The sequence below is a fragment of the Paramisgurnus dabryanus genome, chromosome 1, assembly GCF_030506205.2.
Source record: "Paramisgurnus dabryanus chromosome 1, PD_genome_1.1, whole genome shotgun sequence".
Taxonomy (NCBI): Eukaryota; Metazoa; Chordata; class Actinopteri; order Cypriniformes; family Cobitidae; genus Paramisgurnus; species Paramisgurnus dabryanus.
The window spans coordinates 54,824,473-54,840,004 of NC_133337.1; the positions used below are offsets into that span (position 1 = coordinate 54,824,473).

General features: G+C 35.4%; 1 protein-coding gene across 1 annotated transcript; it reads left to right on the top strand.

The window, feature by feature from the left end:
• Nucleotides 1-244: 244 nt before the first annotated feature.
• arhgef15b (Rho guanine nucleotide exchange factor 15b) lies at nt 245-15,514 on the top strand. The gene is made up of 16 exons (XM_065242373.2): nt 245-657; nt 2,209-2,718; nt 6,825-7,601; nt 7,778-7,829; nt 8,782-8,855; nt 9,007-9,230; nt 9,827-9,987; nt 10,368-10,520; nt 10,606-10,735; nt 11,362-11,436; nt 12,960-13,052; nt 13,136-13,293; nt 13,498-13,662; nt 13,883-13,968; nt 14,095-14,199; nt 14,427-15,514. The coding sequence occupies exons 2-16, from the start codon at nt 2,289-2,291 to the stop codon at nt 14,606-14,608; spliced, it is 2,865 nt and encodes a 954-aa protein (XP_065098445.1). The 5' UTR covers nt 245-657; nt 2,209-2,288; the 3' UTR covers nt 14,609-15,514.
• Nucleotides 15,515-15,532: the final 18 nt, after the last annotated feature.

The window sequence follows — 15,532 nt, forward strand, 5'->3', positions numbered from 1 at the left end:
TAACAGATTATATCAAATATTATGTAGCATTTAATCTATTGCATTTTTATAGATAAGCATTTGTATAGGTAGGTAATGGTGTTACGCTGCGCAGACTGAGCGGCGGATGATGTCAAAGGACCGCGAGAGCAATTCAAAAGCACGCTTTCTTATCGCTCTCGCGGTACTTTGATGTATGGTCTTCGCAGCGCTGTCTGTAGCCGAACACACCTACAGACACGCGGGTAGAATGTCCACTGGGTGGCAGCTTGAGTGCAGGCAGATGGGAATGGGAAGAATGGGAGGAATGGGATGTGATGGGATGGGAGGAGGGGAGTGTTCACAAATCACACTGTCCCTGTCCGGCTGTTCGGCAGACACGCGCTCGCAGAAAACAAAGAGGCAGAGATGCGCGTGGATTTACCGGAGAGAACAATGAACGAGCAAAGACGAGCATGACGTTTACATTTCTTGCTGTCATTTCAAAGAAAAGCATTATAGCACAATGTCATGGACGTCTGTAAACTGTCTACAAACTGTGTTCATGTGTACAGTATTAGGTTCACATAGGGGGTTCATGCGAATGTAGTTATTTTATTTTCATGAGGAAGTTGCTCTGGACGCTTTTCAGAAATTGCTTTTTATGTATGGATTATATGAGGGAGTGATTCATATGTGGTGAGTAATCTGGTGTAATATGCATTCATGTAGTAGTTGACTTCATGTTGACAGGATTTATCATTGGGAAAATATTTGTTATTGTGTGTAAATGTTTTGTACATTAAATTACGCAGACAACAGTGTGAAATGTTTAATTTGGGTTATTAATGGTTTGTGATTAAAAACTGTTCTTAAGCAAACACACAAATGTATGTTGCCACCACTGGTTGTAGTATTCAGTAGATACATTGACTTTATTTCTGACATTTTGTCATTGATCATAAATAAATATGTAAGGTGATGGGTCCCAACAAGTAAATAAGTAACTGAAAATTAAAAAAAAGAAGGAAATTACTAGTGACAGTTAATTTCCTTGTTAAATTTAGGTGGATGTCATAATGACTTTAACACATTGTGCATATTTTCTATCATAACTTCCTAGTGTTGTTTAGTAGTTCACAACAGGAAAGGGCAGGGAAATGTTTCAAGTCAATCTCAAAGCTGTTTATATATTGCAGTGGAAGTATTTACACATTTTTAGGAAAAACAAAAGTGACCCGGTATTCTCGGGTGTCCTGTTGCTTTAGGGGATGTTTATACTATAGTTAAGTTCAAAATGAGAGACAGAAATGTATATAAAAAAAAAACACTCTTCTAACAATACCCATTATAACCATAATATTTAACACAATGTAAAAGCTTACTTTCTTTCACGCAGGCGAAACTTTTATTGTGCGATGTTAAGCCATCTAGGTTTGGATTATCAAAACAAATACAAACTTGACAGACCTGCTGGGTTTGTTGAGGGGTGTCGACGGGATTAAGTGACGCCAAAGTTCAGTGTGACTGCAAAAGGAAACCATGACTAAAACACTCTGTGTTATCTAATATCCTCTTGTTATAATTTTAAGTATACAGCCTCAGAAATTAAGGTAGAAAAGTTGTCACTGGGGCAGTACCCTTTCAAAAAGGTACACATTTGTACCCAAAGAGTGCATAATTAGTACTTCAAAGGTACATATTTGCAGTTCAAAGATACATATTTGTACCTTAATGGTACATATTAGTACCTTTTTTAAAGGGGAATGCCCCAGTGACAGTTGTGTACCTTTATTTTTGAAAATGTAGTGAACCAAAAATGATATACACCAATAGATCATGCATTTAAACATATTTTGGTATGGTACTAAATGTAAACATGTTGCTACCCGTGTCCATGATTGTGTATGCTCAGCAAACTATGGTATTTCAGTAAAGAACCAGTCCGATAAGACGTTTAGCTCACATTTTTAAAGAAGTCTGAGTGATGCCTGTTAGGGCAAAGTCCGATGCAGTTAAACCTGTACTGTGTGACGGATTTCCAGCATTGTATAAAATGAGTTATTGAGTACAGAGATCACATTGACTTCAGTGAATCACTTGCTGCACATTGTCTTGACAGATATTTAAATTGTTCTGTGGACACACCTTTACCAGTAAAGGTTACAATAATAGTATTTTTGTAAGAATGTCAAAATTAAAGAAAATTTTAAATGACCTGATGTTTATAATGTTGCTTTATTCATGCAGATCTCAGCTCTCTCAGGGAGCAAACTGCCTGGCCTAATACTGTCCAGGTTGGATTAGTAAAAACATAAAAAGCAATCAAGATGTCTGCAGCTCCGGAGAATCCACAGCTATCTCCGAAGTCTGAAATTAAACAGAGACCACCAGTTCCTACCAAGCCCTCAAATAGCACCTCAGAGACATCTTCTGCAGAAACCACAGCCTCACAAACTTCTGGCAATGTAAAAAAGATAGTGGATATATTCAGCCAGCCTGAGTCTAAGATTCCATGTGGAGGTATAGCGAATAGCACCCGTTTGGAAAAGAAACCACAGCAACGTCCTATAGTAAAGCCGAGACAAAAACCTAGAAGTTCTTCCCAGACCAACACTGCTAAGGATGCACCTCCTTTACCTCCAAAGACGAGGCAAAATCAAAGTGCCCAGAAAGAGGTTGAGGAAAACAAGGAAGTCTCTGAAGCAAGTAGGCAAGACGGAGGCTTGGCTGCTGTAATGACAGATGGAGACCGATCAGGTACAATGCCTTTAGTTTCATTCTAAGGAATTTCCTCTGGAATTTGGGTTTTGCCTGGATGATGTTGTCTATCTCAGGAATTTTCATTCTCAAAGTTCAGTCACAAATATAATTATAGAGACTTGAACACATGCACACATATAAAACAAACACTTTTAACAACCTTTAACAATGTTAGATGTGGAAAACAGCATTTCTGTAATTTAATCACCTTTAATCTCTCTGGTGGTTTCTTTTAATGTTGGTAGTAATCTTGGAGGCATTAGAGGAAATGCTTCTTGTTATTGCATGGAAATTGCATGTTTGCCTTTTTGCAATATAGTTTTGAAGGCAGCTTTGAATGGGAGCTATGATATACAATACATCCAGTGTAGCTGATCTTTTTGCATACTTTATTCAACTGTCAGTGCAAGATTTGTCTTAAGTGAACAATATTTATTTTTCATGTAAACAAATCATCGTTTAGGCATACAGTTGATAACAGATCAGACATGCCTTGTGTTTATTGTCGGCCAGTAAGTGGATAATCAGGGTTATCATGGGATTGTAAAGTGTGTGCGGTCTTCTGAACAGAAAGACAGATGGGACGTGTAGACGGGATGAAACGGCTTCCCCCATCCCTCTGGAACAAATTAATTAAATGTTTATATCTAATGTAGGGTATTTAAGTAATATGATATCAGGAACAATTTAAAAGTTGTACTGTAAGAAGCACATATACTGCAAAAAAAGACTTTCTTTCTTAGTATTTTTGTCTTGTTTTCAGTAGAAATATCTAAAAATTCTTAAATTAAGATGCTTTTTCTTGATGAGCAAAATGACCTAAGAAAATAAGCCTAGTTTTACGACAAATAATATACAATTTAAGTGAAATTGTCCTTAAAACAAGCAAAATTAACTGCCAATGGGGTGAGAAAAAAATTGTGAAATAAGATTTCTTTTTTCTTAAACACTTAATTCAAGTAAAATTTTCTCACCCCATTGGCAGATAATTTTGCTTGTTTTAAGCACGAGTTCACTTAAATTGTATATTTTTTGTCTTCAAACTAGTATTATTTTCTTAGGTCATTTTGCTCATTAAGAAAATACATCTTGATTTAAGAATTTTTAGATATTTCTACTGAAAACAAGACAAAAATACTAAGTAAGAAAGTCATTTTTTGCAGTGTATTGTAAAAACATGTAAGAATTGCGTAAACCTCTGGACTCTTGCCTAATATAATGGCACCTCCTTTATTTGTGCAGTATTACATTTATACTTATTAATTTAACATACTAATTTAAGAGCCTTTATTCGGATTCCAGCAGATCTTATACTAATAGTCTTGCTAAAATGATCATTGTTTATATTAAAGTATTCTTTTATAATTATTAAAAAACCTTTATTATGTTGATAAAAAGAATGTTATTTTGCATATTTGATTTAATGCAATGTTTTTACATGATTTTAGGTTTAAAAAAACACATTATTTTCCCCATACCGTGTACATTATTGTTGCTTCTCTATGCCCTGCCTTTCTGAAACGCGTCAATTTCTACAAAGCTTATTGTTCTGAAAATGCACAGTGTGCTCCGATTGGCCAGCTATCCAGGGATTGTGATTGACTGAGTACCTCAAGCGCATTCCTGAAATGTTCTTACCATATATGGAAGATTAGCACCAATAATATTGTCTTTAATACATTATTAATACAAGCCCAAAACTTTGCCAGTGCGGCTTGAGCAGAATGTAACAGATTGGTAAGGTAAGGATCGACAACACGAAATACTCTATACTGCCCAAAATTCATGTTTGAATCATGATTTGAATAGTAGCAAATTATTTAAATTTGAAAACACAGACTCCATACAGGCTGAGAATCATAAGTGGGCGTAATTATGATAATGTGCATCAAGTTCACATCAACCAGCTGCAGCAGTAAAGTGTTGCCTACAATCCTCGCGTTCATTGTAGTCCAAGAAAAGAGAAATTAGTTGGAGACGATAACGCACATCATCGTAAACTTTGAAATTCGTAACTTTGCAGATCGTTAACACGTACTACTACACACTTACACCCCAAAATAAATGTAATATCACAAAAAGGAAAATAGGAAATAAATTATATTAAAGGTCCCGTTCTTTCCATGTTTTTGAAGCTTTGATTATGTTAACAGTGCGCAATATAACATGTGTTCATGTTTCACGTTTAAAAAACGCTGTATTTTTGACACAATTTACTTATCTGTATACCGATGTTTTCACTGTCCTCAAAGAAAAGGCTGATGTCTTCCTTGTTCTGTGAAGTCCCTTCTTCAGAAAAACGTAACCTGTTCTGATTGTGTAGTTTGTTCAGTGTGTTGTGATTCGATAGCAGCTTAGCTTGCCATTAGCTTAGCTTGCCGTTAGCTTAGCTGGCGACTGACGTTACGTATTCCTGTGGGTGGAGTTTAGTAAAAAAACTGTTTTACTGAGGGCTGTAGTCCAAACCGGCCGTTGGCTGTAGGCTTTGAAAGGCGAATACTGTTAAAGAAAATAAATCGCCTGGCAGTGAGTGAACTTTGAGCTTTATCATTTTAGGGGTATTATTTTTGCTATTATAGCAACGTTACACACTAACTAGGGTTTAAAAAATGGGATCAGAAAGAACGTGACCTTTAAAGGGGATGTCAAAGTACGTCCCTGCCAATGACGCTTTCCTGATGAGTTTTTGCAGTAATCTGTTATTCCGCTATTATCCGCTAGATAACCCAATTTACCCAATTTATAAAAAACTAAAGCAAAAATGAATTTTTAAACATTTTAAATTCCATGTATGTTTTGATAATCATTCTGAATCTGATCTCTAAAAAAAATTTGTTTACGAAAATGCAATTATTTCAGCTTTTTGCTAAATTTGTTTTTATTTTTGAAGAAACCTATATTTAAGAGATTATAAAAAGAGAACAAATGAATATAGAATGCAATATTTTTTTCCCCGTTTTGTTTGTTTGAAAGCAGAGGATCTGTTCTTTAATTTGATTTGTATGTATATTTATAGAAGAAAATTTTCCTGGAAGGCATTTTGTGAAACTTTTATGAAAATCACAAACCATGCTGGCGGCAACTTTTTTATAAAAGACTGGCGGGGAATGATTTAAACTGCCATTTGAAAGCATCAAATTACATAAAACTTTTATATAAATGTTAAGTGAAGTAATACAATTGTTTTCAGATATTGCTGAGGTGGTGTTTTGCGGTTTGTTACTGTGTTTTGATTTACTGCTGTCATAATAACAGATGCCCCACCTTTAACCTGCCATGTAATTTCAAATATACTAGTCCAGCCTTAAGGCGACAGTGTCAGAAAAGCAGATAACTTTAGTGAAATGGCACAAGTGCTACAACAAGCATTTAGTAAGATCAAGCTAAATGTATTTGAGACTGTCGAAGAGCTGCGAAGTAAAGAAGGGGAGGAGGGGCCATCGGAGCGCAAAGGTTCTGTACAGAGGTTGACGCCAATGATAACAACAGGTTCAAAGACTAAGGTGGAGCCTAAATCCAGAAAAAAAACAGGGAACAAAGAGAGACGGTAATCTAAGATCTACTACTGCAGAAAAAATAAATCCTTCAAAGTGATTGTTTGGAGTAGGGCATTGACATACATTCATAGTTCTGCTTTGCAAGAGTTCAGTCAGTCTTTGTTTACATTTATGAACTTTTGCAGACATTGTAACTGATAGTGACCTAAAGTAAACTCAGTCTCTTTCTTTTATTGTTATGTGTGTTCCTGGTATCAAACCCATGACCTTTATGTTGCTAACACAATGCTGAGCTACAGGAACACTTAGTTTTTCATTTTATTTAACTAAATCACGTTATAGCTTTGAATGATTATTTATTATATTATATTATTTATTATTCATTTCATTTAAGTTGTCTTTAGAGATGGGTTGGAAAATTAGGAGGACTAAATTTTGGGAATAAAAGTGTTTTATGGCGAAATTAAAGATGCACAATGAAAATCACCCTCGGTGTATCAAGGTGGCATATTTTTAGAGTGCTTTATTTTTACTGAAAAGCTGCACAAACAATAGTTCATCAGTATTTTCAAACAACCTTAAACTCTACCCATAACCATTTTTTAGCTCCTGATGGGAAAGAATGTGGTAAACGGGATTCAGAACGGGATTCAAGCCCTCTCCCAGACCTTCAGTGTGAGAGGAATTGCGGCTGCGTGTGTCATCTACAGAGGCCTGGCATGAAGCTTGTATGGGTGCCTTTAAGTGAAAAAGAGGATGAGGTTGAGGATGATGAGGTTGAGGATGATGATACTGGGACAAATCCTGAGACACAGATCAGCGACGTGGAGGATCAGAATGAAATCGAAGAAGAGACTGAAGCAGAGGAAAAAGAAAATCCAAAAATAGAAGTGGAGTCTGTAGATATAGATGCCAACAAATGCGAGGAATCTCTTATTAAAAAAGACAAGTTTGAGGAGACACGCAGCCTTATAGAGCAGCAGCTGAGGAGAAAATCAGACCCCGGACCTCCGTCAGTGATCACCTCTGTTGTCCCGTTTCCCTACACTCCTCTGAATGTCCCAAAAGCCCAATCTTTGGAGGAAGAATCCGAATATGAAATGAACCTGGACGTGGTCACTCCAGCCAGACCTCCAAAGACCTCATACATTGGAACAAGCAAAAACTCCCCTCCACTCATTCCTCCTCGAATGCCTTTAGACAACAGGTGTCCACCTCGGCTTAGTCTGCTCCAGCCTCCAGGTCACCCTACATTACCTCTGATGCCCCCTAACAAATGCAGCCCACCTGCCAGTCCTCGACTTCAAAGAGGTCCACCACCACCACCAGTCAAGACCTATGAGAATACAAGAAGACTAAGTGCTCTCTCTGTGCAGTCTGCAGGTGTGTAAATGCATCAACATTAAATTTAAATGGACCCAATTTACATAATATGAACTAATTGTGCATAGGTCACATTATTAGATGTATAATTTTTGTCCTGTATCACATTACAGAGGTAAAATAAGTCACACAGACATCTGTACTTAATTGTTGGTTTCTTTCCCTGCCATCAACAGATGAGACTGACTGTGCAGGGGCTGATGAGAAAACATGTGGATCCAACGAGAAGTAATTTATTTATAATTTGTATTTAATTTATTTAGATACATTTTAGCATTTCTATAAGTGGTTGACCCATATGGGTTTTTATTGGCCGATGGTGATACTGATATTAAAGGGGACAGAGAATAAAAAACCATTTTTACCTTGTCTTTGTTGAATAATGGTAGTCTACCCGCATTCACGAACATACAAAAAGTGCTAGACATGCTAAACATCTCAGTCTCATAGAAATTCCTCTTTTAGAAATGTCAGCCAGAAAACGGCCCAATCTGAAAAACTGATGCTTATGACATCACAGGCATCTCACTGCCCCTCCCCTTTAAAATAATTGGCTACATGTTTTGAGTGGCAGCAAAGTCAGCCAATCAGTAATGAGATTGCAAGTTAAGCCAGTAGGGGGAGCCAAATAGGTGCAAAACCACTTGTTTAAAATCCCCTACCCTAATAGAGCTATCTGAGAGAGGTTTTTAGGAAGCTTCTAAGGCATTACAGACCCAAACAAAAACAAATTGTCTACATGTCACATCACAGAACAAAGATAAATACTCCGTTCAATCATTCTATGTCACCTTTAAGAAAGCACCATGGCCGATTGGATGATATGAGGCTGTTATGACACAAATGTAATTACAGTAAATAAGAGACAAACAGAAAATTGTTGAAACTAAATAAACATTTGTTATTCATAATATTTACAAATATACTCTTTTTAAAATACTTAAATTAAATCATATTTACAAGACATAATTAATTTGGATTTGACTGTCTGTTAGACTTTAGCTTTACATCTGAGTGTCTTTGTATTACAAACAACAACAGAAACAAAAAAAATTCTGGCCGATTGAAGAGATTTATTAGCCGATGCTATTTATAATGCAATATATCAGTCTATCTCTAATTTCTATGCTTTAATACTGTAGTGATAACACAATATCATTTGTCTTTAATATCTATTTAGCTCCATCTCTAGACCTCCACGAGTCCTTCCACGTCGGGAACAATCTTTTAATTCGGATATTGGAGTAGTTGAGGGTAAACTATTTTTGATTTTGAAGAATTATTGATGTTATTTCAAAAATTTCATAATAAGAATTTAATTTAAATAATCAGACATAGACTTTGATTGAATTATGTCATCTTAATCTATTTTAATTTAGATATCTAATTTGTCTGTTCCTTACAGAGTACTATCAGGTTTACACCAAAAGATTTATAATGAAGGAGATCAGGAAGACCATGTGTCGTGATGTGGATGACCTTCCAAAAAGCTTAGATAAAAGAGCTGAAGGTCCCAGATCCAGTCCTGCTTTAAAACTAAAACAGAGCAATTTGTGGCAGGACCAGCAGCGGGTACGAGACAGTGGTGTCCTGGAGACTTTAACCCCAGAGGACTGCAAGTACCAAGAGGTGAGCAGAAACCTTTACGAAATGTGCCAGAGACTCAGGATCTTGTATTAAGAACCCGTATTCTTGTTGTGAGGCTTTAAGAGGAACCTCACAAAAATAGTAAGATGGTACGAATGGACACAGTAATATGAACAGCCATTGATATAGTGTTTAACCTCCTAAGACCCAAGCTTTTTCCGATTTCTTAAATATATGTTATTATTATTTCACATTTATTTTACTTAAACTTAAAGCATTATTTTATCTCTTACAACACATGGCTGTTGAATGCTTTATTCTGGTTGAGAAATGATCCACGGGTATGCATTATTTTGCGATAAACGCACACCTGACCTGTAGTATGTGTTAAAATAACCACCAGAGCAATGTCTATGGTAGCTGTGGTATAAGCCATAAGTCCGCTATATCACCTTGGGTGTGCATTATTTTCGAATAATTCAACGGTTCGTCGTCAGCTATTCCTTACATGATATAACACTTCATGGATGTTTGCCTTTTTGTAAAATCTGAATTATTTTAACAAATATCAGGATAAAGATATTAAATAGATGACTACAGTGTATCTAAAACATGTATGTGTTTTTCTTTGCACCCAGAGCATGTTCGAAGTGATTACATCTGAAAGGTCATACTTGCGCTCTCTGCGTGTGCTAACAGAGCATTTTATGGAGTCAAGTGCATTAAATGAAACTCTCATTATAATGGAAAAAAAAACTCTTTTCTCAAACACTCCACGCATCCAAGAGGTCAGCGAGAGGTAAGCGTTCATGCGTGTATGTATGTCTGTATACATCCATGTGTTTGTATAGGAGAAAGATGTTTACAGTTAATAATAACTGCGGAAACGGCACTGCCTGCACCCCAGTAATAAACTGTTCATTTTTATATATAAGTGATTACCACATTCTACTCCCATTTAGCTTGCCATGTATTAGTTATACATTAGGATTCCCTGAGATAGTAATTTGAACTAATTACAATTATCATTAGCATAAATTATGAAAACCTAAATGGTAATAGATAAATGTATCATCAGCTTTTCAACAGATTTATGCCCCAGAAGTGCATTGCAGTGTCAATTTTGCCTAGTTACAGATACGTCTGTTTATTCTCATTTGACTATATCTTTTTTTGCAGATTTCTAAAGGACCTGGAAGAGCGACTAGATGAGAGCATTATCATTACAGACATCTGTGACATCATCCACTATCACGCTCAACATAATTTCCCTGCGTATATTGACTATGTTCGAAATCAGATTTATCAGGAAAAAACCTTCGCCACACTAATGTAAGAGAAATCATCTGTTGCTCAATTTTATGTTCTTATTTGATAGCCTGTTTAATGTATTTAATACTCTTAATGTGTATCACAGGCAGAATAATGCCCAGTTTTCGACTGTAATCGGCCGACTACAGGAGTCTCCCAAGTGTCAGCGCCTGCCCTTAATATCTTTCCTTTTACTGCCTTTCCAGCGAATCACACGCATTAAAATGTTGCTCGAGGTGGGTGAACAATACATACTGTACGTGTATAACATAGTTAAAATCACAAATTAAATGAACTATCTTCCTAGTAACACCCATGATATTTAGCTTTAGTGAATTAACTTTTGGGAACAGTGTGATTTAAGAGTATGAAACAAATTGTATAATGTCACAGTTAAAGGGAAAAAGTAGGAAAAAATATTTTGGAAGTATTGTGATAAATGATGAAGAAAAAATTCTGATAAGCACACAGTTGACGGTACCCATTAAATTCCATCACATTTTTTAATCCTACTATGGAAGTCAATGGTCACTTACTGCTGTGTGTTTACTATCATTTCTCAAAATATCTTCTTTTGTGTTCATCAGAAAAAAGAAATTCATACAGGTTTAGAACAACATGAGGATGAGTAAATGATTTTAAAGTGAACTATCCCTTTAATGCTTGCTTATTTGAAAAAAGTATATAGTATAGTATTAAGCATTATTGACTGGATTGCCTTGAGAATACAGTATCATAGTTTAACATGATACTCCAATACGTTGTAAATTATTATAATCCAGCCGTTAACTTCAAGTTATCCAGCTATAATAAATAAAATCCAAATGTTTTTAATTTAAAGAATGTTTCTGTTTTTCATCAGAACATCCTGAAAAGAACGGCTGTTGGGACAGATAAGGAACAAACAGCATCTAAGGCTTTGGACTCAGTGTCTAAGGTAAACATCCTTAAAATGACACGGTTAATAATGCAGCCTGTTTTTCTGTCATAAAAAGTTACATCTTACCCGCCATTTCATACTCACCACATACTGGAGTGGAGCCCATTGTTCCCAGAATAGTACATTAGAGAGGAAGACTATAGAAAAAAGAGAAGGTGGGGGGATTGCATTGGAAAATAAGAACCAATGAAGGTCAGTTTGTGGGTAAATAAGTTCTAAGATTCAGTGAAATGTATATAAGCTTAGCTTGCCATTGTTTTATTCTGGAATTAAGAGATAACTAATAAATTGAATCTTATAGCACAGACTAGGTTTGTATTTGTAGTAGGTGTTTTACTGTGTGTGTGTGTGTGTGTGTGTGTGTGTGTGTGTGTGTGTGTGTGTGTGTATCTCAGTAACGTTTAAGAAAAATGGGAGGCATCTGAGCTAAATTTAAAGTGTTGTTGCAAAGGAGGATATAGAAAAGTAAAAAAAACAAACATTTACAGACATTTCTAAAATTCAGTTTCTGTTTGTCATTATGGGGTACTGAGTTTAGATTGTGAATTAATGAGAAACAAAAATTAAATTTAACAATTAAACAAAATAGTAAAAAGTGAAGGTGGCCTGAATACTTTTTAAATGCAGTGTATTTATTTATATTAGTGGTCAAAATTTTTAAATACTTCACTGAAATGATAAATATGATCTTAAAAATCATTTAATCTGAAGGTGTATGGTTTAATGCATGAAATTAAATTTGTAGACAAAAATATACCTGTGCCAAACAGATTAATTTCTGTTATTAAAAAACTAACATTTTATTTTAAAATATTATTTTTTAAATAGATGAGTGAATATTAAAGAAAAAAGCAGCCAATAAAAGCCTAGATCAAATGTGAACTCCTTTGATTTTTTTTTTAAATTTATCCTAAGGTAATACTTTAACAAGCACTTAATAAAATGGCACGAGTACGGTTTTGCAATTTAAGGTGACTGCACTTCAGATGATAAAATATAACACGAGTTTTCATTTCGTTTGAATGCTTTTAGTCACCAACATAGTTCCCACATTTACATTTGTTTTATGCCATAGTTTGGATGAGTTTATTAGTAATTTGTAATGTGGAAAACATATATAAATAAAGAACGAGTGCGTGTTTCAAAAATTTTTATATAAGTGAAGAGCTCAGATGCAAAAGCCTCTATATGCCACCTCCATCAAACATGAGATAATGATATTGACCGAATGCTCTCTGCACGTATTATGCGTTCATCAAATACTTTTGTTTCAAATTTGCTTAATCCCGGTGTCCTTAGATTATTCAGAAAAACTGGTTTGTTTGCAGAATCCATTAAGTGTCGGATATAAAATGCTCATTTATAAGAAGGTTATGCATCTGACCAATTAACTAATATACTAATAAATAAATAAATAAATATATAAAATAACTTGTAGGATGATGATGATATTAGTTTAAATACAAAAATATTATTAATGGCTGTTCTTGTGTTTTCTCTAAATTTTACAACACACACAGATCATAGAGGAATGTAATGTTCAGGTGGGAAAAATGAAGCAGATGGAAGAACTCATTGAGATTAATGGCATGCTGGAGTTTGACAAACTGAAGGTGAGCATTGCTTTTTGTTTTAATTATAAATTAATTAATTTATTTTACATATATTTTGATTCATTGTTAAATCATTTCTTCAGGCGGTGCCAATAATCTCTCAAACACGTTTCTTGGAGAAACGCGGAGAGTTCCAGGAAGTAAATAAAATGGGAGGATTCCTCAGCCTAAGATTCGCTCCCAAATTCGCTTCAGTCTACCTGTTTCTTTTCAATGACCTGCTTGTTATTGCAAAAAAAAGGTAGGAGGCTGAAAAACCAGTTTATGACATGACTCAGGGTTACAAAACAGTATATTTAAATTAAGCAATAGTAGAAAACGACTCTATATAATAATCACATTTTCTGTAAGCATGTGATTTTACTGGATGTGATCAAATATGTTTAAGTTATGCTGAATCAGACTTATTCTGTATTGTTTCTGTATCTCTCTCCCTGTGCTGCAGTTCTGAGCGCTATGTAGTCCTAGATTATGCTCATCGCTCCCTGATCCAGGTGCAGCTTTTGGGGGAGGACGCATCTGTTCCCACCCTAGAGAACTGTTTCTGTCTGAGCCTTCTGGAGAATCACCAGGGACGCCATGTGGAGAAACATTTAAAAGCACTCAAAAAGTGAGTGAAATACAAATTAACCTCATACTTTTTTATTTGACTCCTTACAATGTTTATACGCAAATGTACTTGAAATGTTTATTTCTGTTATTTGTATGATTGTAACCCTTGAGTATTACGATTATCAAATTAGCCTGGAAAGTCAAAGAGGTAAAGTAAACTTGACGAGGCCCTTCTGCTGCATTTAAGGATGTTTTCTCTATACTGTATCTCCACTCAGATCTGACCTACATAGGTGGTTGGCCGCATTCCCGAATCCAAACGATCTCAACAAAGATGAAGAAGAAGTCATATATGAGGACTGGGGTAAGTGAGGCTGTTTATTTTTTAGTTGATCATGGTTATGCATGTTTGTACTTGCTTGTAATTTTGTTTTTTTTTAACATCTTATCCTACATTTCTAACTTCTATGTGTGTGACTTTGTGGATCAGATTGTCCTCAAGTGCAGTGTGTGGAGCAGTATGTGGCAAATCAAGCAGATGAGATAAATCTGGAACCTACAGAGATTATTAACGTCCTACGCAAAACCAATGAAGGTGAGCCATGCTGTACCTGTCAATCACCTTGACATGTTAATCAATAATACATTTGAGGAGGGAATTAATTTATTAATTAATGATTAGGTAATTAAGTAAATAACATGTATTTATAAATGTATTCTTTTTTAATAAATCATTTAATTAAATAATTTATTTAATAGTATTTTTAATAGTAGTCCAACCCTCTTTTGTTTACCAATTTTCCCTTTGTTTCACTTCTTTAGGATGGTATGAGGGAATGCGCCTGTCAGATGGACAGAAAGGCTGGTTCCCCGCGGCAAACGTATTGGAAATCACCAATGAGCACGTCCGACGCCGCAACCTCAGAGAGCGATACCGTGTTATTCAGGCCGCCAGCATTGTCTCCAGCAAGAATTCGACTCTGCCTAAAGGAAATGCATCCTAGCAGACTGGAAATTCCTAAAAATAGGAATAGTCTTTTAAACTGTTGAACTTCAATACAGACATTTTATGGATGAAAAGTGTTTTGATGGGTCTCAAACATCCTTTTTAGGATCAAACAAGTCATTTGGAATTTTAAACTGAGAACCTGGGAATGTCAACACTGTACTGTGTACTAGAGTGCACTTGTATAACACAAAAGCTGCTTTTGCCCGTTGAAGAAATATTTTACTAAATCTATTTTAGCTATACCCATTATCTTGCAATGTTCAATTGTTTTGTTAAGGATCCATGTATGGAAAGTGTGTGTGTGTGTGTGTGTGTGTGTGTGTGTGTGTGTGTGTGTGTGTGTGTGTGTGTGTGTGTGTGTGTGTGTGTGTGTGTGTGTGCGTTTGTGTGTGTGTGTGTGCGTGCCTATAATGTTTAGCACTTGTTTTAGGAAAGTCAAATTACTGAAATTCCAGATAAGCAAAGGTGAGCTAAATGATGCAGAATAGTAAAAATATCACATGGTGACACATTCCTTGTAAACCTGCATGGCTAGTTTTACATTTTTAAACATTCAATGTGTACAATTCATCTTGTGTTGACTATAAACACAAATGCTGTTGTACTATGGTACATTTAAATGGGATACGTTTTTAAATTGCCTGTTCATTTGGAAAACTCAACCAGAATAGTACTGTACATATTGTTTTATAGTAACAGATAAAAAAGTTGTCATGTCATATACAACGTCCTGTTGTGAGTCATACTAATAATTACGTTGTAAAGAATTACACACTCTACTGTGTGTAGACTTTTTCAGAGGATTAAATACCTTATGCGAGACTGTGTGAGATTGTGTGAATGTACAGTACCACATTCAATTTTGATATGTAAAAATTTTTAAATACAGTTATTAGTTTGGTATCCTGGCTGTTTATGC

Excerpts from the sequence above, each read along its gene's own strand:
- arhgef15b (XM_065242373.2), top strand. The coding sequence starts at position 2,289 with ATGTCTGCAGCTCCGGAGAATCCACAGCTATCTCCGAAGTCTGAAATT. Across the intron at positions 9,231-9,826 it reads AGGACTGCAAGTACCAAGAG|AGCATGTTCGAAGTGATTAC; the intron begins GTGAGCAGAAAC and ends CTTTGCACCCAG. Across the intron at positions 13,294-13,497 it reads CTTGTTATTGCAAAAAAAAG|TTCTGAGCGCTATGTAGTCC; the intron begins GTAGGAGGCTGA and ends CCTGTGCTGCAG.